General features: G+C 57.4%; 1 protein-coding gene across 1 annotated transcript; it reads left to right on the top strand.

Moving 5' to 3' along the window:
* Positions 1-26,695, top strand: Aacs (acetoacetyl-CoA synthetase). Its single transcript, XM_048343134.1, has 18 exons — positions 1-241; positions 4,995-5,098; positions 5,447-5,567; positions 8,740-8,853; positions 9,661-9,758; positions 11,477-11,591; positions 11,856-11,937; positions 14,579-14,726; positions 18,653-18,733; positions 18,967-19,091; positions 20,139-20,203; positions 20,324-20,446; positions 21,533-21,646; positions 21,891-22,016; positions 22,188-22,257; positions 22,654-22,712; positions 23,295-23,497; positions 25,898-26,695. Exons 1-18 carry the CDS (start codon positions 109-111, stop codon positions 26,033-26,035), a joined length of 2,019 nt encoding a protein of 672 aa, XP_048199091.1. The 5' UTR covers positions 1-108; the 3' UTR covers positions 26,036-26,695.
* The last annotated feature ends 1,284 nt before the right edge of the window (positions 26,696-27,979 follow it).

A 27,979-nucleotide genomic window follows, 5' to 3' on the forward strand; every position in this document is an offset into this window, starting at 1 on the left:
CGGCTCAGAGTCGCGCTGCCGGGGTTGGGGTGGTCCGCTTCGTCCCTCGGCCCCGCGTCTCCCCTCGGCCTCCAGTCCCCGCCGCCGTCCGCTGCCCCCGCCGCAGCCATGTCCAAGCAGGCGCCGGCCGGGCGCGAGGAGATCATGGAGTGCCAGGTGATGTGGGAGCCGGACAGCAAGAAGAACACGCAGATGGATCGTTTCCGGGCGGCGGCCGCCGCCGCCTGCGGCCTGGCGCTCGGTGAGTGCGGGGTCCCCTCGGGGTGCTGCCTCCGGGGAGCGCACCCCGCTCTGCGGCGCCGCTGCCCGCCCTCCTGTGGCTACGAAGCCGCGGCCTCCGGGTGTCCCGGGCTCCGAGAGGACCCCGGCACGGACCTTCCCGGGTTCCGAGGGGACCCCCCCCTCCCCCGGCGTCCCGGCTCCGAAAGGACCCCGACTCGGGCCCTGCCGGGCTGGCCACCCGGAGCCGTGGCTCTGCCGCTCACTGGGAGGTCACCCACTCCTGCTGGCACCGCGCAGCCCTCCCCGGGCAGGACACCCCTACGGACCCGCCCTCTGCTGGGCTGTCACCTGGCCGACCCACCAGGCCCGCTAGGCCTCCTGCTCAGCCGCGGGGCTTCCTCCTGGAGATGGGCACTGGCCATCCCATTCGTGAGGTTCACGTGTCTGCCCCATGGCCAGCCGCCTCCGTGGGGTTTGGGGAGCGCCCTTCCCCTCCCACCTGGCCTCTGCACTGGGCCGCTTGCCACTGCAGCTGGCTGGGCTGGTCCAACAGCCTGCTCCACCCACCGCGGCCCTCCACTCCTTCCTTGCTTCCTCTGCTGCAGGGGTGCCCTTGTTTCTGTGGGTGGTGTGGCATTCTCCTCCTTGCAGGCATCACCACACTGGGGAGCTGTGGCCTGGTTGACCTGCGTCCTGGCTGTCCCAGCCCCAATGGCTCATTCTGGGCCTCTGCTCTGAATGCACTTGGCTTTCCCCCTTCCTGCCTTCCCTTGGGCACACCCGCTGGCCATGCCAGGCTGATCTCGAAGCACAGGTCTCACATTGTCCCTGCTTGGCTCCTGGTGCCCAGTACGTTCTTGTTGATGTTGGCAGCTGCCACCTGGCTGCTTCCATGTGCTTCAGAGCCTCCTTCCAGTCCCTAGCTCCCACAGTAGTCAGGTGAGGGGTGTGGACTGGGCAAGGGGGGGGCAGGGGCAGGGCTCAGCCCTTTCTTAATGCCACCTGTGATTGTGCCACGACGATGTCTTTGCCCTCTGCCGCAATAACAGAATAACAAAATAATGGAGTAACAGAACACCCGTGGTATGGCATTTGTTCTACCTCAGTTCACAGCAGGGGAAAACTTCCTTTTTTCCACAGGAAGTGATGCAGAGGAGGGACCTAGTGTCTGTGTCCACCAAGATTTGTATGTGTATATATGTATACACACATATGTGGTATGGGTGTTTTTACCTGTCCACCAAGATTTGAACTGGCTGCCCTACTTCCTATTTAGCAGATCTTCCCCAGTTTCAGTTTCCTCATCTGTAAAATGAGTACAAGAAGCCTCCCTGTGCCACTGGGTGGGAGGGAGGGCCATGTGAGGCGGTCACAGGTCAGACCGCAGCAGCACCCATGGCTTTCCCTCATTCAAGGCTCTTGAGCTGGTGGCCGCTAGGCAGTTCCTGTGTTTCCTCTCAGGGCCTGTAATGCTGGGCCCACAATACCAAGAGAGCCATGGTGGCAGTTGAGGAGTACCTTGCCTTTGGTGGGCGTTAGCACTTCCTGTTGCTGCTTGCTCTTCTTATGATCTGCTTACCTGCTTTCCCTTGTCGCCTTGAGCTTTGCTTTTAAAAGCTTAAAAGCTCATGCCTATAAACCTAGCTACTCAGGAAGCTGAGATCTGGGTATGGGAGTTCAAAGCCAGCCCTGGCAGAAAAGTCCCGGTGAGACTTTTACCTCCAATTAAGCACTCAAAACCCAGAAATGGAGCTGTGGTTCAAAGTGGTAGAGTGCTAGCCTTGAACAAAGAAACCCAGGCCCTGAGTTCAAGCCCCAGGACCTAAAAAAAAAGTTTTGTTTATATATATATATTTTTTAAAATTTTTATTTATTTATTTATTTTAGGTCCTGGGGCTTAGACTCAGGGCCTGAGCACTGTCCCTGGTTTCTTTTTTTGCTCAAGGCTAGCACTCTGCCACTTGAGCCACAGCGCCACTTCTGGCCATTTTCTGTATATGTGATGCTGGGGAATTGAACCCAGGGCTTCATGTATATGAGGCAAGCACTCTTGCCACTAGGCCATATCTCCAGCCCCTGTTTATATTTCTTATTGTGCCAGTATTAGGGCTTGAACTTGGGGCCTAGGTGCTACACCTTAGCTTTACTTTTGCTCAAGGTTGGTGCTCTATAACTTGAGCCACAGCTTCACTTCTGGCTTTTTAATAGTTAATTGGAGATAAGCTGTCACTCAAATGCCATTGTTCCTTTGCTCTCCTCTTTCCTAGTGCACGTGATTGGGGTTTATTCTCCAGGCCAGGTGTGTGTGTGTGTGTGTGTGTGTGAGTGAGTACCTATCTGCTTTAGGAGGAGCAGGGCCTTGGGGTAGGTGCATAGTCCTTTCCTACAGTCAGAGCCATAGTTACAGTTCTGTCTCTGCTTTAGCTGATCCACCTGAGGGCCGCTGCCAGTCCACACAGGAGCCTGTATGCAGAATTCCTCATGTGCAGCCTGCATTGCCAGCCCTGCAGCCCATGTGCTGGGTCGGAGTCTCTTGCAAGCTCATGCATGGCCCTCAGGCACTGAGCTGGCTTCAAAGGGGACCTTTTTGCAAGGCAAGCACTCTTGCCACTAGGCCATATTCCCAGCCCCCAAAGGGGACCTTTTTGGAGAAAGCTGAAAGTGCCCTCTCCCTGCAGCTGGCTGGAGTTTGCCTACAAATAGAAGGCTTGGTTCCCATTGTTGCGTAGTGCAAGCAGGTGGCCTTGGCAGTGGGTTACCCCTGTGCCAGTCTGTTTAGGGCTCAAGGCTCTGCATCTAAGATGTGCATGTACTGCGGGTTGACAAGTCCCAGAGAACACCCTGGAGCCGGCAGGGACCAGGCAGGCAGGCAGAGCGTTCCTGGCACTTTGCAGGGATGAATGACCTAGTCCTGGCTGTGACCTTAACAAGAGGGCGGAACTGTGATCCTCAGGGCACAGCTGGCAGCACTGAGTAGAGCTGTAGTGGGACTGGGGGTCTGCACCCACAGCTGAGGCTCCAGGCCACTGTCTCTGTGGCCTCTTGCACTGGGTGGGGGTAGGGGTGGGGTGGGCAGACTGCCCTATGAAGGCCTTTTGGTGGCTGGGGTGTGGGCCTTGGATCACCCCTCATAGGGCATCAGTGACCTCATGGGTAGCTCTGCCCCAGGCTTCCAGGGCACACGTTATCTGAAGGCTCACCTGGGGTAGGGGCGCCACCTGCCCTTGCTCAGGTGGCAGGGGCTTAGCTAGTGCCCACACCGTGGGCACCGTGGTTTCCATCCAAGAGAGAGGTGGTGATGTCAGGAGGTGGTTGCTGTAGGTGATACTTGTCAGGCTTCTGGGAGGAAGGGAGGAAGGTGCCACAGGTGAGAATCAGTGCCTGCCCCACCCCCCCATACAGCATCTCACTTAAAACCAAGTTTCTGAGCATTAGCATTTACTTCGGGCTCTTGTGAGCCTCATGGGATGAACCCCAAAGCACCTGTGGTCCCCCTGGGCTACAGGCCTGGAATCAAGTCCCCAGAGGCCAAGTTACCTTGGGAGAATTTTCCACACAAGGTTGGCCCACCGTGCTGTCCCCACTCGGGGGACGTGGTGACCGCCTGTTCCTGAGTGGGGGTGGGGGTGGGGGCAGGGCATCTTAGTGATGCTATGGGGTGGGGGGGGTTGTCTTCCTCGTTCAGTGATGCTTTGGGCGGGGCAGGGAGGGGCGTCCTCCTTTCACCGAGGGCCTCAGTCTCATTCACGCTTAAGCATCTGGGATGCTTGCACCAAGGAGATTGTGAGAGAAGGTAGAGGACACCCTCAGTATGGAGGAGCCAGTGACCTGCACTGGTGCTGTCCTCCTGCTCGGCAGCTGGCATCTTTGGCTTGTGCACTGGCTGCCTGGCACCTGCACTCTTCCTGCTGATGCCGGGGTGAAGATTTTGGGGCCTCTTTTCTTGGAGGAGCCCCATTGGTCCCCCGGTGAGGCCCGCTGCACAGCGTGCCTGGCACGGCCTCCTTGCTTCCGCATGTGGGCCTCTGTCTCCGGGAGGCAGGCTCGCCTCTGAAGTGTGTGTTGGCCAGGACGTACTAAGATCGGGAGGTCTTCACAAGCCTGGCTGCTGCGTAAATACCCTGACACCAGCTGGTTGGGATACAGTTACACAGTGGGATCCTGTGTGGACATAAAGACTGGAAATATCTGAGTAGGCTTTAGAAAAAGGAGCACGACGTAGGCTGACGCTAGCTGACATTTCTGTTTCCGCTAAAGTTTTCCATACATCCCAGAGCCCAGTGGGACCCAGGAGCTGAATGATTTTGGGGTATCTTCCTACATAGCCCCAGTGGTCCTGAACTGCTATCCCTCCTGAGTGCCTGCCTAATGAAATGAGACCAGCTCTTCCAATCCACATTTCTATGGCCCAGTAGCTTTGGGCTCCTGCCATTGCTCCGATCATGTTCAAGGCTGCACCTGTGCCCCTGGAAACCCTCTCAATAGCCCCATGAAGGGCTGCTACTCATTCCCATTTTACATCTAGGGAAACTGAGGCAGAGTTAAGGAACTTGCCTGAGGTCACATAGCCAGGGTTCTAGGCCTGGCTCTGGCTACACGAGGAAGATGTGGAATTCCTGTTCCTTGTGAGGACTCATGTTTTCTCAGGGCCTTTGACTGGCTCAGACACATCTGCCGTGGGTGAGGCAGCGCACCTTAGCACCGTACTGCCCTGCAGGGATTTCCTCCCTCCTGGGGGGCAGCTGAGCCCTGTGTGTCTCCTTTGCTTTCAGAGAATTATGACGATCTTTACCATTGGTCAGTGGAGTCATATTCGGACTTCTGGGCAGAGTTCTGGAAATTCAGTGGGATTGTCTTCTCACGCATGTACGATGAGGTAGGGAGAGATTCTTCTCTGCACTGTCATCATCACTTTGTGTGTGTGTGCATGTGTGCGTGCATACATGTGTGACTATGAAATGTGCTGTGCATGTGTGTTCGTGTGTGCAGAAACTGAGACATACTATGAGTGTGTACATGCATGTGTGTATGGGGATATGCTGTGTGTATATGTGCACACATGTGTGTGACTACTGGGACATGCTGTGTGTGTGAGTACCAGGGTATGCTGTGTGTGTGTGTGTGTGTGTGTGTGTGTACAGGCATGTGCGTGAGTACTGCGATGTGCTGTGTGCATGTGTGCACACATGTGCGTGAGTACCGGGACAAGCTGTCATCCCTGCAGGTTGTGGACACATCGAAAGGGATCGCAGATGTCCCTGAGTGGTTCAAGGGCAGCCGCCTGAACTACGCAGAGAACCTCCTTCGGCACAAGGAGAACGACAGGGTTGCCCTCTACGTGGCACGTGAGTCTGTGGGCCGTGGGGCTCTTCATACGGTGTGGGAGAGGGGTGCCACGTCAGTGTTGAGGGGGTTTGAAGCATGCAGACTGCAGGATGCCTCACCCGGGAGAGGGCTGGAAGTGAGGTGTCTGTGGGAGAAGTGGAGACATACCTTATTTTGGAGACAGAGGCTCACTCTGTGCCCTAGGCTGGCGTCTGACCCATGATCCTCCCGTCTCAGTCCCCCGAGTGCTGCCGGGACTATAGGCATGGCTACCATTCTCAGTGTGAGGACGTGTTGAGTGACTCTCGTCTCTTGGAAAGAATAGACACTGAGAATAGATGCTTCCCCACTGGCTTCTCCATGTGGAATAAAGTTTGGAGAATATTTGAGGCCAGGTACTAGTGGCTCACACTCGTAATCCCAGCTACTCAGGAAGCTGAAATCTTGAGGATCACGGTTCAAAGCCAGCCCAGGCAGGAAAGTCTGTGAGATTATCTCCAATGAACCAGCAAAAGCCAGAAGTAGAGCTGTAGTTTAAGTGGTGGAGAGTCAGCCTTGAGCAGAAAAGCTCAGGGACAGTACCCAAGCCCCATGACTGGCGCACACACACACACACACACACACACACACACACACACACACACACAAAAGAGTATTTCATATATGCATTAGTCAGTCTCTGGAAGAAGAGGTATAAAGGAAATGAGTTTATTGGTAAAGAGCTGCTGTGGGTGGGGCGTGGTGGGGCATGTCTGTGCTCCCAGCATTGGGGAGGCTGAGGGTCAGGATCATGAATTCCAGTCCAGCCTGGACCACACAGCGAGACCTTGTCTCAGTTTAAAAAACTGAAATAGAGCTGGGCACTGGTGGTACATACCTGTAATCCTAGCTATTCATAAGGCTGAGATCTAAGGATCGCAGTTCAAAGTCAGCCTGGGCAGGAAAGTCCGTGAGACTCTTATCTCCAACAAGCCACCAGAAAACTGGAAGTGGTGCTGTGGCTCAAAGTGGTAGAGTGCTAGCCTTGAGCAAAAAGAGCCCAGCGCCCAGGCCCTGAGTTCAAGACCCCATGCCCAACAGCAACAACAAAAGAAACTAACTCCCTAATCAAGTCAGGGTTTTGGATGAGGCTGATCATTTTATGGAACATGATGCTGAGGGCGGAGTGTAGCTTAGACAGGGGTCTGATGCTTGTCCAGCATGTGCAAGTCCGGGAGTCTTCTGGTGCCCAGCAATGCACAACCAGTGGTCGTGGTCAGGCCCGAGGGGCCTCCTGCACATTGGGGGATTCACCAGGTAGCTCAGCCTCCCCTGGGAATGGTAACGAACCTGCTGTTGCCAAGCAGGCTTGCTGAGCTGTGGGGCCAGCTCAGGAGAGGTGCTGGATGGAGCCTGGCTCTCGGGCCTCAGGGCGTCCGTGGGACCGTGCCGTGGAGGGGTGCAGGTGCTGGGTCCCTGCCTGCACACTGTGGCTGGGAGCAGGTGCCTGTCGGGTCACGCATACTTCGAAGCCCAGATGTTTCTGTCTCTCTCCTGATGCCGGCACATGCTGAGCCCTGAGTCAGGTTTCTTCCGAAGCGGTGCTGAGTGGGTTTGAGCAGGGCAGGTGGTTGGGGCACTGGGCCGGCCCTCAGGTATTCCTCCCATAGCTCGGCCCGCTTTCCCACAGCCAGAGTGGGCTCCACGCTCCCAAGAGCAGCAGCCACAGTGTCTGCCTGAGGCGCAGCTGTCCCAGGGTAGGGCTCAGGTTACTGGAATGTTCTCAGAAGAGACCTTGCACTGCTGAAGGGGAGGGAGGTTGAATGGCAGGAAGGTCAGGAGAGGGCAGCCAAAGGCTCCAGAGATGGGCACCGGGTAGGCATGCAGGCAGCAGGCCTGCACTCGGGGAAGGAAGAGTGCTGGTGATCAGGAGTGAAACAGTGCTGGAAAGATGAGTCCCGGAGCATCTTCCCATGGCCCCAGTGCTGTGCTCAGTACCGCCCCGTGCCTTGCACTGTGACAAACCACCCAGCAGCCCTGGTGTACGCACAGTGCTGTGCTCAGTATCGCCCTGTGCCCTCACGCCTGATAAGCCACCCAACAGCCCTGGTGTATGCACATAAAGCATCTGTGGCAAGGTGGCTCTACCAGCTTCTCCAGGGTCTGCTGAGGCCCCCCCCCATCCTCCTCCATAGGGTAGCAGGCCCTTCCCCCACACCATCAGGCTGCTGGAGCCAGCCTGCCAAGGGTGAGAGCACGGGGTGCTGGGTGGTCAGCCTCTCATCAGGCTGATGTTCTTGCCTTGGTCCTGGGTAAGGTTGAGCATTAATGTCCTTATTTATACTTCCCTCTTTTATTTTTTTCTCAATGTCTGATGCCTACAGTAAGTTTGCATTGTCTTTATTTTTGGTACTGGTCCTGGGGCTGTCCCTGAGCTGCTTTTGCTCAAGGCTAGCACTCTACCACTTGAGCCACAGGGCTCCTGGCTTTTTCTGAGTAGTTTATTGAGATAAAGTCTCATGGACTTTTCTACCCAGGCTGGCTTTGAACTGTGATCCTCACATCTCAGCCCCCTGAGTAGCTAGGATTACAGGTGTGAGCTACTGATATCTGGCTCTGTGTTATCTTTAGTTATCTCTGTGTCTGTCTAGTCTGTGTGTCTGTCTGTCTGTCTCTCTTTGTGAGAGGATCTTGCTGTATAGCCAAGGCTGGTCTAGAATTTGAGATTGTCTTGCCTCTATCTCCTGAGTGCTGGGATTACAGGTGTGAGAGACCACACCTAGTTGTGTTCCCTTTGTGATCAGTAAATGAGGCACCATCAAAATCGAAGGTGGAAGCAGAGGAACAATCTATTGATTCTTAAGCACTGTACTGATTGAAAAAGTCTCAGAAGGCCAGCTGCTGTGTGATTCTGTTTCTAGAACCTTCTTTCAGTGCAAAAATTGCAGAGATGGGCAGCAAATTAATGGCAGCTGGGGAGAAGGGCAACCATATGGAGTGCAACTGTGAAGTGGGACCAGGAGGACCTGCTGATGCCCTGGCCTAGCTTACAGGGATGAGATGCACACTCACTGTCACACTCAAGCCGTGTCCTGGCTCAGATGCACACTCGTGCTGTGTCCCTGTTGGTTTCTTGGGCACCTGGGAATGTGCTGGCCCCTATGCACCCTCTCCTCGTCTGGTCTGTGTGTGACTTGACCTTGTGACTTCCAGGGGAAGGCCGAGAGGAGATCGTGAAGGTGACCTTCCAGGAGCTGCGGCAGCAGGTGGCTTTGTTTGCAGCGGCCATGCGGAAGATGGGAGTGAGGAAAGGAGACCGGGTGGTGGGTGAGTGTCTTTGAGGCCAAGGCAGGATGCTGGTTGGATGAATGAAGGTGTGTTTAGTACTTGGCCCCAAACACTTGGCAGCAGACACAGCTTGTGCAAGGGCCTGGGGGCTGGTTGGGATGCAACATCTGCAGAGGTGTGCATACTGCAGCTCCATTTCTGGAAGGAGCTTTGCGGACGGTGAGCCCAGCCGAGACCTGGGCCTGGCCTCCGTCCCCTGTTCCTCCAAGAGCCCCTGCTCTTTCCCCTCACTTTGATTTCCAGGAAATGCCAATGTCAGCAGGGCTGGGCTGGGGGGTGGGAAGGTACTTTGGGGCCATGGCGGTGGTGGTACTGGCTGAGGTGTTCCTCCCTCCTCCAGGGAATGTGCTGACCCGTGGGTGGCAGCCTGTGCCTGCTGAGGGGGCAAGGGCCAGGGGGGCCTCACGGGGAGCGACAGGGCCCACGCGGCCAGCTCGTCCCTGTAGCCTGGGCAGTGCTGAGTGGCACCCTGGGCCTTGTGGGGGAGCTGGTGGGAGAGGCCTCACTGGGGCAGAGGGAAGAGCGAAGGTGCGTGTGCACCGGTGTGGGCGCGTGCTGGCCGAGCAGACAGCTGTGTGCAGGCTCTGAGCGTGAGCAGCCAGGACCTGAAAGAAGGCTGCTGTGTGGGAGCAGAGTGAGGGGGCTGTGGCCGAGAGGCCCAGGCTGGGACCCACCGCAGTGGCCGATGGAGGCGTGGAGAATGGGGGGACAGGCTGGCGGGCTCCACTGCTGCCCTCCCTACTTGTGGGAGTAAATACCCACACAGGTCTTTCCCTGGCCTGACAGGATACTTACCCAACAGCGAGCACGCTGTGAAGGCCATGCTGGCTGCCGCGAGCATTGGCGCCATCTGGAGCTCCACGTCCCCAGACTTCGGTGTGAACGTGAGTGGGGCCACGCAGGGTCCTCGGAGGGGCGGCTCTAGGTTGCGGATGGGGTCCCTAGTGGAGTGGAGGGAAAGAGCCGGTGCTGGGCGTTAGGCGGGGGCCTATAGTCCCTGCTGGATCCCGCCTGTTGCTTGCCTGGGTTTCTGGGTTTCTGTGCCTGTGACGGGGGGTGGGGAGGTGGGGGGGGTGGAGGGTGGGGGGGGTGGAAGGTGCCCCTGTGAAAAGCCCTGGGCGTCGGTCAAGGTTGGTGCGTGGTGCCGGGAGGCACTGACCTGGGAGCCTGCCCACTGTACTTGTCAGGACGTTTATTCGGTGGTCTGTTTGACTCTCTCACTTGTTTTTGGCTCTACTGGGGTTTGAACTTGTGGCCTTGTGTTTGCTAGGGCAGGTGCTCTCCTGATGAGCCATGCCTCTAGACTTTTTTTTTTGTGTTTCTTTTTTTTTTTTTTTTTGGCTGGGGCTTGGACTCAGGGCCTGAGCACTGTCCCTGGCTTCTTTTTGCTCAAGGCTAGCACTCTGCCACTTGAGCCACAGCGCCACCTCTGGCCATTTTCTATATATGTGGTGCTGGGGAATTGAACCCAGGGCCTCATGTATACAAGGCAAGCACTCTTGCCACTAGGCCATATCCCCAGCCCCTGTGTTTCTTTTTTTAAACATTGTTTTCTCTACTGATGTTTACCAGTGATTTTCCCTTACAGGGTTAATCCCTCCTTTTTCTTTCTTTCCTTTTCTTCTTTTTTTAGTTTTTGAGATGAATCTCATATCAAAGTGTAGTTTGGCTTTGAACTTGTGATTCTCCTGCCTCAGCCTCCTGGGCTGGAGTTACAGGGGTGACCAGTGCCAGGCTGGGCTGCCTGCATTGTGCATCCCGGAAGCCTATAGTGTTTGTGGCTGTTCCCACAGGAGAATCTGGTGGCAACCTGGCAGGTGCCCAGCGCCCAATGGGCGCAAAGACCAGCACCTTCACTCCTCTTTCCTGATGGGCCAGTGTGCAGCTTGGAACGTTGGTAGCCTTGAAAATGAGTTCTCCATCCTTGAGCCCTGCCTCTGTGGTGAGGGCGAGGGCGGGCTGGCAGTGGAGACAGACGGGGGCAGGGATGTGCTCCCAACCCCGACTCAGCTGTGCCCCCTCGCTGTGCCTTCCTGCTGAGTCAGGGCCCCCCCCCCCCCCCCGCTGCCCCTGCTGAGACACCTTCACGCCACCCTGAGCAGCACGTCGTTAGTCCCCCTCATGAGCCTAGTTAGCAATGGCCTTGGTCCACAGCCAGGCCCAGCCTGTCACAGGGAGCAGGCTGCTGTGCGGGGGTGGAAGAGGTTGATGCGGATGGTTGAGGGCTGAGGAGATGGGCGCAGAGTGCTTTCACCTGCACCCTGTGAAGGGCTGGGGTCGCAGTTGCTCCCACCATTCTGCAACCAAACCCCTGCATGGGTGTGTGCGAGGAGAGAGCCCGCGTGCATGCACAGTGGCCACGAGTGTGCCACTGTAGGGTCCCCATCATCAGGAAAGCCATTCTGTGGGGTCACGAGGGGTGGGTCACAAGGGGTGCGTCACAGGAACCGAGGACATCTCTACATACCCCAGGTGTTTCCTTGGTGTGGCGATGGCTTCTCAGAGTGGGTGCCGTGGCTGCAGCGTTCGGGGGTCCCGTCAGCAGCCGGAGGTTTTTGCCCTTTGCAGGATGACTTGTGGTGACATGTCCCCCCGTTTTCAGGGTGTGCTGGACCGGTTTTCTCAAATTCAGCCGAAGCTCATCTTCTCGGTGGAGGCCGTGGTCTACAATGGCAAGGAACATGGCCACCTAGGGAAGCTGCAACAGGTGGTGAAAGGTGCGAGGCACCGTGTGGGTGCACGCAGGCATGGGCGCAGGGTCGTCCTGGGTCCTTGTGTGCATGTGCATTTGTGCAGGGTCCATGTGCATGCATAAGTGTGCATGCATGCACGTGTGTGTTCATGTGAATGTGAGAGGAGTCTCCCCCAAGTCCTGTGTGTGTGCATGTGTGCGTGTGCAGGGTCCCCCTGGAGTTCTCTGTGTGCATGTGCGTGCATGTGTGTGCCCCCAGCATCAGGTGACTGGCTTTCCCTTCTCACAGGCCTGCCAGACCTGAAGAAGGTGGTGGTGATCCCTTATGTCACCACTAGAGACAAGATAGACATTTCCAAGATCCCACACAGGTAACAGCCTCGCCCTCGTCTTGCTTGCTTTTGTTGTCCTGGGATCAAGCTCAGGCCTGGTGTGTGGCCAGTGGCAGGTGGAAACTTTGGGCAGAAGATTGTTTGTTTCTCTTGGTATGACAACTGTCTCTCAGTGTTGATGGGTGATGGTAGTCATCTAGACAGATGTAAAATATACACAAGACACAAGACATGCCAGGTTCAGTGCAAGCTTTCTCACTGATGCTCTGCCACTTGTGCCATACTTTTCTAGTACACTCTTTTGCTGGTTGGAGATGGAGTTTAGTGGATTTCCTGGGCTGGCTTGAAGCTGTAGTCCTCAGATTTCAGCCTCCTGAGTAGCTGGGATTACAGGTGTGGGTGTGGGTGCCCCTTTGCCTCCTGACATTTTGTATCTTGGTTCACTGGTGGTTGTCTTGTTCTTGGAGCCATACATCAGCAGGAGGTGCCCTGAGCGAGTCCTTGAGGCTCTCTGGAGGGTTGTGTGGTCACAGCAGGAGTCCCAGGTCCTCCATGGGGGTGGGGTGGCAGAGGAGACAGTAGGTGACATCTGTTTTGTGTGGTGTGCATCATAGGGTGCCTTGTCCTCTAGGGGTGCAGCATACTCTATGGGAGGATTTGTAACTGTAGCCCCACCCGCAACATCCATGAGTGGGTGGCGCTTCAGTGCCAGGGAGCCGAAGGGGGTATGGGGAGAGGGCACCTGCCTGGCCTGGGTCTCCCGTGAGTGCCAGCATTCTGGAGGCAACTTGGTAGTGGCTGCAGGTGCCCGTGACAGCTGTGTCCTCTAAGGTTAGCCTCCCGGGTACAGGTCAGGTGTGGGTAACCCTGAGGGACCTCGCTGTGTGGTGAGCTCTCCACCCTGGGGTGACAGCTCAGTGACAGCTGTCAGTTGTGTCACAGTTACCAGGAGCCTGCAGTGGCTCTGTCCCTGAGAGACACCGGCAACCTCTGTCCATGAGGTTCTGTCTGCAGCTCTGGGCTTGCTTCAAGCCACCCTGCCACAGAGCAGAGGCGGGGTGGAAGCCTTGCTAGGCCTCCAGCCCACACAGCCTCGCTCCCATTTTCCAGTGCTTGATAGGAAATGCACTTGATAGGAAATGGACTTGTTAGCCGCTCCATCTGGCTCATGCCCAGCTGCCCTCTCATTCAGCCCCAGGCCCCAGGCCCCAGGCCCTGGCCTGCTGTGGTGGCCAGATGCTGTGGCCACAGCAGAACCCCTGCACGTCACAGCCCATCACAGGGATGAGGTGGAGCCCCTACTGTGATTCTTGGATGGTTTGGAAGCTGGTTTTCCTCCATGTATAGCATCTGTTTGATTGGGCATTTTATTATCAATGGCTGTGTGTGTGGGGAACGAGGCCTTCATTGATTTGCCTGAGTTCTGGGTGTCCCATTTCCCACCTCTCTGGAGCAGGTGGCCTTGCTGGTTTGTCTCTCAGCACTGAATTATTCTGGATGGCCGTCATAAACCCTCGTGTAGCTCCAGGACACGCCTTGGTGCTGAGGGCGCCCTCGTGGGCCTGGTGGCTGCTCCTGACTGGAGTTTCATTCTCCTTGGCCAGCAGCGACCCCGACCTCTCCCTCGATGAGAGAAGGTTCCACTGGCCACTGCATGGTGGAGGGCCAGTGCTGGAGTTGAGGATAGCTGGGCAAACCAAGGGCTCTGTTGCCCTCTGGTGGCTCCTGGCCACCACACCGTTGCTTTTTGTTCATTTAGTGTGTAAGGCTGGGCACACTTCAGCAGGAGCTTGGATTTTTTTTTTTTTTGTCTGTTGTGTATCTTGAACTCAGGGCCTGGACTCTGTCCATGAGCTCTTTTGTTCAAGGCTAGTGCTCTACCACTTGAGCCACAGCGCCACTTTCAGTTTTCTGGTGGTTAATTGGAGATAAGAGTCTCATGGGCTTTCCTGCCTGGGCTGGCTTTGAACCACAATCCTCAGATCTCAGCCTCCTGAGTAGCTAGCATTACAGGAATGAGCCACCAGTGCCTGGCAGTGGGCTTGGATTTTTACAATTTCTTCTTGGTTAGATGTTTGCTTTGTCTCATGGTGAATGACGGATGGCGGTGTTGCCCACTGGCTTTGGGGACGCCCTATGCCTGCAGGATGGGCTCCTTACCGGCCGCTCTCCTGCTCCTCCACTTCTGCCTGCAGTGGGGCACTGGGTCCAGGAATGGCCCAGCAGGGAATTACCAGGAAGCAAAGGAAAGGCTTGATGGCAGGATCTGTGTGTCCAAGACTGTGTGTACGTGGTGCCTCTGCCGGGTTCTATTGCCCTGGTGGCCAGGCTGACCGCAGGGCTCCGTCCTGTGGTTAGGCTCAGTCCTGGGGCTTGGACTCAAGGTCTGAATGCTGTCCCTGAGCTTTTATGCTCAAGGCTAGCTCTGTTCCACTTGAGCCTCAGTTCCGCTTCTGTTGTTTTCTTTTTGCTGGCTAGTCGGAGCTAAGAGTCTTACAAATTTTCTGCCTCCACTGGCCGTGGTCCTCAGACCTCTGCCTCCTGAGTAGATTACAGCTTGGAGCCCGTTGGAAATCCTTGGCTCTCGGCTGCTTTCCCCTCAGCTGGTCTGACTTGGAGATGTGTCTCCCTCGCAGCTCTCCCCACAGCTCATTCCTTCTCCCTGTGTTTCTGTTCACAGTGTGTTTCTGGATGACTTCCTCGCTCACGCGCTGGGTGAGCCGGCCCCCCAGCTGGAGTTTGAGCAGCTGCCCTTCAGCCACCCGCTCTTCATCATGTTCTCCTCGGGCACTACCGGAGCGCCCAAGTGCATGGTGCACTCTGCTGGGGTATGCCTCCCGCCGGGACCTGCCTCTCCTCCCCCTCCTCCCCGCAGACCCCCTAGGCACACCTGCTGCCAGGGCACTGCAGCTGCCTGGGGTGGACAGCTGCTGCTCCAGGGCTTGCCAGCATGTGCCACCATGTGACAGGAGTGGAGGCTGTCATGGTGCAGGAGTGGAGGTCACCATGGTGACAGGAATGGAGGTCATCATGCTGCAGGAGTGGAGGTCATCATAGTGCAGGAGTGGAGGTCGTCATGGTGACAAGAGAGGAAGTCATCATGGTGACAGGAGTGGGGGTCATCATGGTGCAGGAGTGGAGGTTGTCATGGTGACAGGAGAAGTCATCATGGTGACAGGAGTGGAGGTCGCCATGGTGTAGGAGTGGAGGTTCATGAAGCAGGAGTGGAGGCCACCATGGTGACAGGAGTGGAGGTCATCATGGTGACAGGATGGAGGTTGCCATGGTACAGGAGTGGAGGTCACCATGATGACAAGAGTGGAGGTCGTCATGGTGACAGGAGTGGAGGTCATCATGGTACAGGAGTGGAGGTCACCATGGTGACAAGAATGGAGGTTGTCATGGTGATAGGAGTGGAGGTCGTCATGGTACAGGAGTGGAGGCTGTCACAGTGCAGGAGTGGAGGTCGCCATGGTGACAAGAGTGGAGGTTGCCATGGTGACAGGAGTGGAGGTCATCATGGTGCAGGAGTGGAGGTCACCATGGTGACGAGTGGTGGTCATCATGGTGACAGGAGTGGAGACTGTCACAGTGCAGGAGTGGAGGTCGCCATGGTGACAAGAGTGGAGGTCATCATGGTGACAGGAGTGGAGGTTGTCATGGTGACAGGAGTGGAGGTTGCCATGGAGACAGGAGTGGAGGTCATCATGGTAACAGGAGTGGAGGTCGCCATGGAGACAGGAGTGGAGGTTGCCATGGTGACAGGAGTGGAGGTCTCCAGGGCAACTGGAGTGGAGGCCGCCATGGTGACAGGAGTGGAGGCTGCCATGGAACAGTGCGCCCCCTAGGGTGTATGGACCAGCATTGTGCACAGTAGGAGACCACGGGAGATATGGGATACTTTGAGAGACATTAGGAGAGCGTGGGTAACCATGGGAGATCCTTGGTGCCTGTGGGAGGTCATGGGTGACTGGGAGATTGTGGGTGACCATGGGGGATTATATGTTATGGGAGAGCTTGGGTGTCTGTGGGAGAGCGTGGGAAAGCCTAGGTGACCATGGGAGAGTGTGGGTGGCTGTGGGAGACTATGTCTGATGTTGATAGATTGTGGGTGACCGTGGGAGACCCTGGGTGACCGAGGGAGACCATGGATGACTGTAGGAGAGCCTGGGTGACTGTGGGAGACTGTGGGTGACTGTAGGAGACTGTGGGTGACAGTGGGAGTTTGTGGGTGACAGTGGGAGAGTGTGGGTGACTGTGGGAGGTCATGGGTGACAGTGGGAGGTTGTGGGTGACAGTGGGAGAGCGTGGGTGCCTGTGGGAGAGGGTGGGTGACAGTGGGAGAGCTGGGTGACCATGGGAGAGGGTGTATCCCTGTGGGACAGAGTGGATGGTGGTGGTGGCCTGCTGGCATTCAGTGAATCTGAGTGGAGGGAGTGTGGGGCCTGGAGGGCAGGCTGTGTTGGAAGGTGTGGGTATTTTTTGGTGCTACACACGTGTGTGCACATGTGTGCACTTGGTGGCACTGTGAAACACAACTGACTGTGGGTGGTAGCCAAGTAAGCCATGAGCATACATACGTTGTCCAGGGTCAGTAGCTGAGAAGAGCTTATTTGCCTGGGGTTAGGCCGAAGGCTCGCATCTGGGAAGGCATTTCCTGGCTTCTGGAGTCTGGAAGGCCAGCTGATTTCTGGAGGCCGCCCCTTGCTCGTGAATGCCCCCCTCTCCCATGGGGCTGCCCATGAGGGCCTTTGTTGTACCCTGTTTCTCTGCTGTGGCTAGATACTGCAGACAGCAAAGGTTTGCTCAGTCCTGGCTGGCGGTAGGAGGCTGTGTTAGGCTGCGTCGGGTGTGCACTGGGGATCCCTGCAGGGCGTCCCAGGGAAGGTAGAGGGAGCTCACCAATTCACATCTCTTATAAAGCTGCTGCTGCCACCACTAGTGCTTGGTTTCTGCGCAGATCCTCTGAGAGCCAGAATGTTCTCTTGGAGAGCTGGTGCATCCATGGGCCTGAACATCGAGGCTGGCACCATGCTGCTGTGGGACATAGTCCATGTAGATGTTGCAGGTGATACCTGCAGAGCTTCTGGGGCTAAGTGGCACCCAGTATCTTGTCTCCCTTTGTGGGCTCAGCCTGCAGGGGCAGGAAGGACACAGGGCTGTGGTCAGCCTGCCATGGCCAGCTTTTCTTCCCTCTCAGAGGAGAAATGCACTTAGAGAAGAACCTCAGGCACTGACAGCTGCTAGCCGTTGCTCGGCTGGTGTGTGCAGATGGAGTAACCACCTTTTGTAGTTGTAGCTCATGGCCTCTCCTGATGCTTCTCTACCTACAGCAGTGGGAAGTGCTTCTGGGAGGGACAGCGTCTCCTGGTCCCCTCCTCAGGACAGGGGTGCTCATGTGGCCTTGGGGCAATAGGACCAATCCTGCACAGTGAAATCTATCCACAATACGCAGCTGTCGATACCAGGGGACCCGGAAGCTGCAGTGTGGGAGGGCTGGGGGTTGGCCTGGGCAGCCGCTGGCCCAGCACCGCTCTCTGTGTGGGCAGAGGTGGACCTGCCACTCACAACAGCCAGCCCGCTGACCACAGGGTGTTGGGCTTGACCTTCCTGAGCAGGGCTGCCATGCATCTGGCCACAGGCCCATTGCTGAGCCACGAGACTGGCGTTTTTAGAACCTTGTAGGCAGGGACAATGTGTGGGGCCGAAGAAGACACTTTCAGAAAAGCCAGAATGTATAACTGTGCTGATATTTTTAGAATTTTGCATAGTGACTGCCATTTTAAAGCAGCAGAACATAAAAATATATTAGCTATAATGGAGTTTGCTCATAAAATACTCGTGCTTGGTATATTTAGCATAGGGAAAGATCAAGAAAAGATGTATTTGTTCCATTTTCACTGGGTTTATAGCTCTAGAAAATTGGTAAGCATCTTGCCCAGTGTTAAGAGTTATCTTGTGTTGTTTTGAGACGAGGCCTTTCGTGTGGCCTGAGACAGCCTTGAACTCCCTTCCCGTCTTCCTGCATTGGACTTCCGCATGCTAGGCTTACAGGTGTGCCTACCCTAACTTCTCCATGGCCTGGCGGGTGTGGAGAAGGTGGAGCCACTAGCCAGCTAGGAGGCCTGGCCAGGAGAGGGAGGCTGGCGGTGGTCACTTGTGCAGCCGTCCCAAGCTGGTCCTCCCAGGACATCAAGGGCAGGACCTGTTCTGTCTTCATTGGGACATGCAGGTGACATGTGAGGTGGTGTGCAGGGCCTTTGCATGCCCTTGGGACTACTTGGTGACAGGAGCTTTCTGACAGGGTGCTAGGGTAGGGGTGGGCCCTAAGCAGCTAAGGGGAGCTCTGGGGACCCCACGGGAGTGGGGGGGGGCTGGTGCTGTGGGGGCAGGGTGGTGCAGGCTGTGCAGGAAGGTTGTTTGTGGAATTGCACAAAACTGCCCGCCCCGGCTGCCTGGTGTCTACCAACATATTACTGATTAAGCATCAAAGTAAAAAGCAGTAGGTGGATGGGGTGGGGGCTGCCGTCCCCTGGCTGAGGTGTCCTGGGCTCTGAGCTGGGCCTGCCGGTGAGTCGTCCCCTGTGGGGGCACAGGTGGGGCAAGCTCCTTGCCGTCTGGCAGGCACCCGCGGTGCCTCCACTGCTTGGCGCTGGGCAGGCAGGGTTTTCCCATGAGTCACAGATGACACAGTGTATGCAGCAGGCGGGAGGCCCTGGGCTGCCGCTCACCCACGCGTGCCCCTCGTCTACAGGGCACCCTCATCCAGCACCTGAAGGAGCACATGCTGCATGGAAACACAGCCCGCAGCGACATTCTACTCTACTACACCACGGTAGGGCTCCGGGGATTCCATGCCCTGCGCAGGTGGGTGGGCGCAGGTGGGGCGCAGGGTGCCCCTGGGGCAGTGCCTCACTCGCTCACTATGGCTGAGCCGCCATGCCCTGGTCTACTACACCAGGGTAGGGCTGTGGGGGGGAGCTCTGCGCCACCCCCCCCACCCCCACCGGGCTGGCAGTACCTCAATTGCTGGCTGTGGCTGAGCCGCCACACCCTGGTCTGCTGCAGGTTGGCTGGATGATGTGGAACTGGATGGTGTCCGCCCTGGCCACCGGCGCATCAGTGGTCCTGTACGACGGCTCCCCGCTGGTCCCCACGCCCACCGTGCTATGGGACCTAGTGGACAGGATTGGGTAGGTTCCCCGAGGGCCAGCTCAGCTGAGCCTGGCCAGCCATTTGAAGTTGACTTTCCTGGCCTGGGTGAAGCTGGTTGAGTCCTGACACCTGGCTTGGTCCTGGCGAGGACAGTTATTTCCTAATGAGACTGTCTGCAGCAACAGGTTAAGGAATCCCTGGGACCTTCGGTGGCTATAAGATCTTTCTCTTGGGCTGCTGGTGGAGCGTTGGTGTTAGTGTGTGTGGGAAGTTACCAGGAGAGGGTGCTAAGGGAGGTGTGGTTAGTGTGCTTAGAGCTGATGGAGTTGGGGGACAGAGCCCCATAACTCAGCTCGGTCTGTGTGCATCATGTGTGTACATGTGTGGGCATGTATGTACATGTGTGTGTACACATGTGTGCACATGTATATGGAGCATGTGTACGTGTGTGTGTGTGGCCTTTCCTTGTGGCCTCCCCACAGAACTCCATCCTCTAGGGCACAGTAATAGAGGGATCCCAGGGCTTAGGGCTGGGTGGTAAAGGGGATCCCAGAAGGTGAAGGCAGTGAAGGTACAGGAGTAGGAGGTCCTGAGGACCACAGGGGCCCCCCCTTCCCCCTCCAGCTCTTGAGGGGCCCTAGCTGCTGTGGGCTTGGGCAGCCCAAACTCCAGAACAGCATCCTCAGCCCAGACAAACCCTCTCAGCACAGGAAGATGGGAGTTGAGGGGGGAGGAGTTAGCAGCACCATGAAGACAGAGTCACCTCCACTTGTGGGTGTATGGTGTTTGACCTTCAGGATAGACTGAGCTCTGCTTTGTGCTCACTAGCTCAGTAGGGGGAGGGAAGGGGGGAGGGGCGGGTGCTCTGCCCCCTTTCCTGGAAGGTGTTAGTGGGAGGCCAGGGTTGGAGGAGTTCGTGTGGCCCTGGGGTCCCTACACTGCACTGTGCAGCCGGGAAGAATGGGCAGTGCACACGGGGTCTCCACACGAGGAAGCCGGGGACCCAGTCAGAATGCTGGCTCAGCCAGGTAGGTGGGTCCTGGCTCTGGCTGACAAGGTGACTTCGCTCCTGTCTGTGTCCTTAGCATCACCATCCTGGGGACGGGTGCCAAGTGGCTGTCCGTGCTGGAAGAAAAGGACCTGAAGCCAGGTGAGCCCTGCTCCCCCTTGGGGATGCGCGGTGCCACACGAGGCCGCTCCCTGCACGTGGTGGGGCCGGGGGGCTAGGGTGGGGCTGAGCTCGGGTTAATCTCTTGTGACTGCTCACCAGCGGAAACCCACAATCTCCACACACTCCATACCATCCTGTCCACCGGCTCCCCGCTGAAAGCCCAGAGCTACGAGTACGTCTACAAGTGCATCAAGAGCAGTGTGCTCCTGGGCTCCATCTCAGGTAGGGGGGCTGGGGACCCGGAGGGCGTGGCTGAGGGTGTGGGGGCGGGGCCTGGTTCAGAGAGGGCGTGACCGGAGACACAGAGGGGCGTGGCCTGGGTTGAAGGGTGGGTCCTGGCACGAAGGGGCGGGGTTGGGCGTGGAGGACGTGCCCCGTGGAGCTGACAGAGGAGTATTTAGCAATTTATGTTTTATTTACCTAGCAATGCACTGGCTGGCGTTGAGAGCCAGTAGCCCTGGGGCGCTCACAGAAGGCAGAAGGTTATTTGGGGATTGTGTATGTGTATGTTTACGCTGGCGCATCGTGTACGGGTACAGTGGCTTCTGTTTGTGAGACAGGATCTGGCTGTGTACCCCAGGCTGACCTCAAACTTGTGATCCTCCTGCCTCAGCCTCCTGAGTGCTGGGATTATAGGCCTGTGCCACCGTGCCCAGCACACTTTATAAACATGAAAGTAATTTGTGCACATGACAGTAGTAAAACCTTGGACTCTACAGGAAGCAGGTCACTGGGCCTCCCTTCCCCGCAGTGTTTTCCTTCAGATGGGTACCGGCATGCGTGTGTGTGTGCATGTGTGTGTGTGCCTGCATGCATGTGCGTGTGTATGAGAGAGAGGCCCGAGGTGCCCACCTTCCTCCTTTGGATAATATTGCTTAACTTTGGAAATCTTTGGACCACTTTCATTTCTTTTCACACATTTATAACTCTGATTCTTCTTGTGATTTGAAAAATCTTCACACACCTGAAGCCTGAAGCGGCCCTGCTAATTGCTTTCTGCGTTGCTTCTTTGGCCTGTGGCTGGGGGGTCTTGGGCGGATATCATCCACAGGACCACAGCAGGAAGGATGTCAGGATCCTGGGCCTCAGTGTCGCCCAGCACCAGGGGTCTCCATGCCCCTTTCTAGGCCAAAGGAGCTTTGGTTCTGCCTCTTGTGGGGGTGGAGAGCCCCACCCCACCTGGCTCCTGCTGCACCCTGTGGGGCGGGCCTCCTCCTCCTTGGTGCTGCCTCGTTCTTTTCTCACACGATTCCCTGTGGGTGTGAAGAGGTGGCAGCCTCAGCATTGACTTCTCCGCCTTCGCTGCAGGTGGCACCGATATCATCTCTTGCTTCATGGGCCAGAATGTGTCGGTCCCAGTGTACAAGGGGGAGATCCAGGCACGGAACCTGGCCATGGCCGTGGAGGCCTGGGATGAGGAAGGTGATGCGGCTGCTGTGGCTGGTGTGGGGTGACTTGGAGGTGCTGTGGGGGGTGGAGGTGTCCCCTACTGGTTTATATGCTTGGGCCATCCCTGTCCCTGACCCCTGAGAAGCTGGTACTGAGCTGGAGGGCAGGCGCTGTGCTTAGGAGAGACGGCAGTGGGGTCCCTGTGTGTGTGTGTGTGTACACGTGGGCAGGGCCACCATGTGAGTGTGGTTTGCACGCTCACCCTTCCCCTCCCCAGGCAGGGCCGTGTGGGGGGAGAGCGGGGAGCTGGTGTGCACGAAGCCCCTCCCCTGCCAGCCTACACACTTCTGGAATGACGAGAATGGGAGCAAGTACCGGAAGGCATATTTTTCCAAGTTCCCAGGTGGGTCTGGAGATGTGGATGGGCAGGGACAGCTGTGCAATCACACCTCACCTGCTCTGTGGAGGAGCCCAGCCCGCATGGCCCCTGGGTGGCGGGGGTGGGGGGTCTCGAGGGCGCTGCCACCCTCACAGCAGAATGGCGGCCTGAGCTGAGCCCTGCTCTGTCCCACAGGCGTGTGGGCACACGGTGACTACTGCAGAATCAACCCCAGGACGGGGGGCATCGTCATGCTGGGCCGCAGGTGAGGTGTCCAGGCATGGTGGGTGCAGTGCCCCAGAGCATGTCCAGGACAGTTGGGACCCCGCCCAAGGCTCTGGCCACCCCACCCTGGGTGCCACCTGTTTTCCTACCCAGGGCCTTGGCACAGGCTGCCCCTGACATGGGCCCTGAGTCCAGTCTGTGCTGTCCCCATCCTTTGCCTTCCTGCACTGGGCTGACCATGTCTCTGAGGGTCATGGCCACACCTGGCCTGGCTCCTGGTACAGAAAAAGGGACAGTGGAATGTCCACCGACGGGGCCCCCTCAGTGCCTGGGTTTGAGTTTGGGGGCCAGCTGGTGGGTGAGGCCCTGGGGATCTGCAAGGAGGTGGCTGGGGAAGGCGGGTCCCATCCCCACTCATGCTCCTCTCCATGACCAGTGACGGCACACTCAACCCCAACGGCGTGCGGTTCGGCAGCTCCGAGATCTACAACATCGGTGCGCACTTGCTCCCTGCCAGGCCCCTGGAAGCCCCAGGCTGCATTTCCAGAGTCCTTACTCCGGAAGTGACTGACCTACACATCTTCTTCTAGAACACACCTGGCTGTGCCCAGTAGCTCTTGAAACCACCTCTGCCCCCTCCCCTTTATGTGGAGCCTTCTTGGTGGGTTCAGTTGGAGTGGTGGGTCACCTCTGACCCCGGGAGAGAAAACAGGCACAGAGAGGTGCAGAAGGTGCAGCAGCGTGCAGGACACCGAAAGAGCTGCATAGCCCCGTGCTCACCACTGCCCAGTCAAGCTGTTTGGCCAGGGGGTGCTTCAAGGATCCCCTTCTCAAGAGGCGGGCTCCCTGTGGGGCTAATGAGGGGTCTGATGGGCGGACCCAGCCCCATGCTCCCACCCCACACACCTTACTTCCACTGCAGGCTCCTGTACTCCTGCAGCACACCAGTCCATTCTGGCATAGCTAGAGCTCTGCCTCCCAGTGGGGCATTTCAGCCCCAGGGCAATGTCCTAGGGGTGGTATGGCATCACTGCCTGCTGAGAACCCCGTGTGAGATCGCGCCTCCTGTTTCTGCAGTGGAGGCCTTCGAGGAGGTGGAGGACAGCCTGTGTGTCCCCCAGTACAACAGGGACGGCGAGGAGAGGGTGATCCTCTTTCTGAAGATGGCCTCCGGCCACGCCTTTGGGCCTGACCTGGTGAAGCGCATCCGGGACGCCATCCGCATCGGCCTGTCTGCGCGCCACGTCCCCAGCCTCATCCTGGAGACGCAGGGCATCCCGGTACGTCCCCGCTGCCGAGGCCTAGCAACTGTGCTTTAGAGTTGCATCTTAGAGATGTGGCTTGGGGCTTGGTGGCCTGGCCCTGCTAGTATGGGTGAGAAACTTCACGCTGAAGGAGCTGCAGGTGCTTCTGCTCTGCCTTCTTTTTTTTTTTGGCCAGTCCTGGGGCTTGGACTCAGGGCCTGAGCACTGTCCCTGGCTTCTTCCCGCTCAAGGCTAGCACTCTGCCACTTGAGCCACAGCGCCGCTTCTGGCCGTTTTCTGTATATGTGGTGCTGGGGAATCGAACCTAGGGCCTCGTGTATCCGAGCTTTCTGATTGGAAGCTCCACTCAGCTGTCACGGAGACAACCTAAGATTTTCTGTGCTGTTGTTTGGCTCTCTGGTCTGGATGAACGAAGCAGCTGGGAGAGCTGGGGGGGGATCTGGCCTGGGCTCCCTTCAGCTCTGCACGTGGGGCTGCAGGGATGGGCTGAGCCCAGGTGCCTGTCCTCCCGCGTTTGGGTGAGAGGCCCCCAGGGGTAGAAATGGCCAGTAGGTGGGCTTGGTACCCCAGTGTGCCCAGGGCCTGCAGGCACTCAGAGTTGGTGCCCCTGTGCCTTCCTGAGCATGGGACCTGGTCTCCCTATGAGACAGACACTGGCCAACAAGGCACAAAGGGCCAGAAGGTCCCTGGGGGATACGCAGCTAACCAGTGTCCTTGCCACAGTCACTGTCAGATGTGGCACCTGGAGTATTCATTACTCCCAATAGGTGGGGGCTGATGGAGAGGGTTTGGGCATGGAGGGGGCTCGCTGCAGGCCGGGCATTACCGCTGCCCCATTGCCTAGCCTGTGGCTTCTCCCAGGCGGGCACCTTGCCCTGCTGGGCGCCCAGCTGCTGCTCTGCCTTCTTGCAGCTTCTAGCACATTGCTTCTGTCCATCTTAGCATGTGGGGTATAAGTCACTGCCCCCACAGGCACCAGCGTTAGATGAATGTCCCCCAGCCCGAGGGCAGAGAGGCACGGAAGGCCCGCCTCACTGGAAGCCACACCTGGGGCTTAGCTAGTGCACGTGGCCACTGAAATCTTCAAGCGATGATTCCAGTTGCATTTCAGATTTACAGAAAGTGAGAGTGATGAGAACTGCAGATGTGAGCAGGTTACTCCACTCCATGTAGGCCTTAAACATTTCTAGTGCATTAGTGCAGCGATGCCACCACAGCCCATCCTGATTAAAGAGGAAAGACACACATCCTGTGTTGGAGGTCTGCACTGTGTGCCACACACATGGTTTCAGGCAGTGGGGTGTTCTGAGCTGGTATGGTGGGATGTGCACACAATCCCTGGCCTCCAGAGCCGGCCGCCCCCAGTAGTAAGGGCACATTTGTCTCAGTGGTGTGACATAGTGTGAGGACCCAGAGCACATGCTGAGAAAAATAGAAATATGCCAGTAGGATTATGGGATCACACCATATTAAGAAAGCTGAGATCTGAGAGATTGAGGTTTGAAGCCAGCCCGGGCAGGAAAGTCTGTGAGACTTCTATCCCCAGGTAACTAGCAAAAAGCTGGAAATGGAGCTGTGGCTCAAGTGGTAGAATGTGAGAAAGCTCAGGGACAGTGCCCAGGTCCTGAGTTCAAGATCCAGGACAGGCACACACCACAAAAATCATGAACTTTGAATCTGGGCATCCCTGGGCTCTTTGGTGATCTGTTTGTCCTCACCCCCTCCCCTTCCCCAGGTGTGATGGTGGGAGGCACCACACCCTGAAGTCTCTTTATTGCTGGCTTCCCAGGGTGGCTGCTGGTGTGGGAATGGGCTGGGACCTCTGCCAGGTGGCCCAGTGGTGACCGGTGTGCCACCTGCAGTTGGATGGCCCTCACAGGGTGGCACCGTGGGGCCAGCCAGGAACCTCAGCCTTGCTCTGGCGTTGCCTTCTGGGCCCTGGGGGCTGGTGTCAGGCCTCCATGCACCTGGCTGGATGCCCTTTGGGTGGGTCCAGGACCTTTGGGTCTGGCTTGGAATCCGAAGGTGTGGTCCCTTGGGGTGGCTTCCAGAAATGCAACTCTCTGGGGATGTGACCTCTGGGAGTCCAGCCCCCTGTGGGTGTGGCCTCTGTGGCCTTCTGGGAGCACAGCCAAATATGGGCATGGCCTAAGTGGGATGTGGTCATCATGGGCGTGGCCTCTGGGAGTGCTGCCCTCTTGGGTTGTGGCCGGGAAAGTAGAACTGGCTATGGCTATCGCCTCTGTGGACCCCCCTGGGGACGTGGCCTCTGGGAGTACAGCCGGCTATGGGTGTGGCCTCTGTGGACCCACGGGGGGGCGTGGCCTCTGGGAGCACAGCTGGTTGTGGGCGCGGCCTCCGGGGTGGGGGCCCTCCCACATAAGGCTGTTCTCCCTGCTCCCCGACTCCCCACAGTACACGCTCAACGGCAAGAAGGTGGAGGTGGCAGTGAAGCAGGTGATGGCCGGCAGGGCCGTGGAGCACCGAGGTGCGTTCTCCAACCCCGAGACCCTGGATTTGTACCGGGGCATCCCCGAGCTGCAGGACTTCTGAGTAGGGCAGCGTGCCCTGAAGTGCATGTGTGCACTGGGCTTCTGGAAACTTCTGGGAAGGACTTGGACACGGAAGCCGTGTCTGCTCAGTCTGGGGACCTGGTCTCCACGCTGGGGCGGGCCCAACCATGCCGGCAGGTGCTTACCTGGTGAGGGGTGGCCCAGGCCTGGCGGCGCACACCGGACGAGCCCATCTTCCACTCCACTCTGCCCTGTGATGGGCCCGCGCTGCCCTGCAGCCCGCTGATCACCGCCTGGAGCCCGGCGGCGCCGGCCTGGTGGGCGCCGTCCTCCCCCTGCTGGCCACCGCGAGCGGGCTCCGTCACTCCAGCTGTCCAGCGCCTCCCGGGCAGGCATTCCCCGCGGGCGTGGGCGCACGCGCCAGTGCGGCGCCCGGAGCCCTGGTGGGGCCCGGGTGGTCACCCCGAATCAGTCGCAGGACACCGGGCGGTGAGGCCTCCGTCCGAGCTCCAGCCCACACCATGGCGCCTGGCCCGGGGCCGCAGGCGCGGTGCCTGGCGGTGACCAAGGCAGGAAATCTCTTGTGTGGTTTTGTATTTCGTAAGAACTGAGCACAACAAAATGCCCTTTGGATTATAAAACTGTAGGGGAAAGTGCTATGAAGACTTTTATGCAATAAACATGTGCGTGCGCACCTGTACGCGATGGAGTGTGATGTTTTCTCTAGGAGGTGGAGGCTGCTCATGCTGAGTGTGCGGCCCGTGCCCCAGAGTGTGCCCCGAGTGTGTGAGCCCTGGGCTCTAGAATCCGAGGGAGCCCGGGCTGGTTTGTTCCAGAGTGCTGGGTTGTGGTAGACACCTGAGCCAGTCAGCCTGCGTGGAGGAGGGGGAAAAGGAGTAGGGGGCTTTGGTGAATGGGGGGGGGGGCTTCTGAATGCTTAGATTGACTGAAATATCCCCCAGTTGCAAGATGGAGTGTGCAGACTCTCAGGTTCGCCAGCGGCTAATTAGATCTGGAGTGACTGAGTCCACAGATCATGAAAATGTAAAGACAGTGTCCTGGCCCTGAATGGTTCTTCTGTAGTCCCAGCCTGCAAAGGCAATGAGGCTTCTAATTGGATCTGACTCCTGGGCCTGCCTGTGGTTGCTAAGGAAGTGGAAAACTTGACATTTTCATAACGAATGTGTGGTTGTGGCACTCCTTTTTTTTTTTTTTATTAACTTATTTTTTGTGCTGGAACTGGGGCTTGAACTCAGGCCCAGGTGCTGCCTCTTGGCTCCTGCTTTCCGGGTCTGACTGGGCGCATGGCTGGTGAGCGGCAGTGACACGGGTGTGCCCGCGCTGTTAGGACTGCACTCCTGCTTGTTTCACGTGAGCTGATTTTGGGGGAGGTCGGTGCCTGTGTCTGGCCACAGACTGGGGCCCAGGCTCGTGGCCCAGCCCAGTCTACACCCCAGCCCCTCCTGAGCCCCTTGGCTCTGCGAGGAGAAGGCAGAGGCCTTGATTGGTGAGCTCCTGTCTGCTGCTGTCGTGGACCACTCTCACGGCGACTGTCATTTTTCATGTTCCATCTTCAGATCTCAGGTTTATTTTTAGGTTGTGAGTTTGCCAGGCTTCTCTGAGCCAGATCTCAAAGTTTTGAGCATGGCCTGCCGCCTTGCCTGCTGGGGCCTGTCGCCCTCTCTCAGTGGGGCCCCTGGGCTGCGCCATGGTAGGTAATCTTCATCTACCTGGTTGTCACTCAGTTTGGACATGGGTGTGGGTGGGGACATGGAGGAACTGGCCTCATTTCCATTCAGCATGAAAACCCCTGAGGCCCAGGTGCTGCTGGACACTCCTGTAATTCCAGCTACTCAGGAGACTGAGATCCAAGGGCTATGGTTTAAAGCTAGCCCAGGCAAGAAAATCTGAGACACTTCTTTTTCCCTTGTTGTTTGTTTGTTTTTGTTTTTGTTGCCAGTCCTGCGGCTTGAGCTCAGGGCCT

The sequence above is a fragment of the Perognathus longimembris genome, chromosome 3, assembly GCF_023159225.1.
Source record: "Perognathus longimembris pacificus isolate PPM17 chromosome 3, ASM2315922v1, whole genome shotgun sequence".
Lineage (NCBI taxonomy): Eukaryota > Metazoa > Chordata > Mammalia > Rodentia > Heteromyidae > Perognathus > Perognathus longimembris.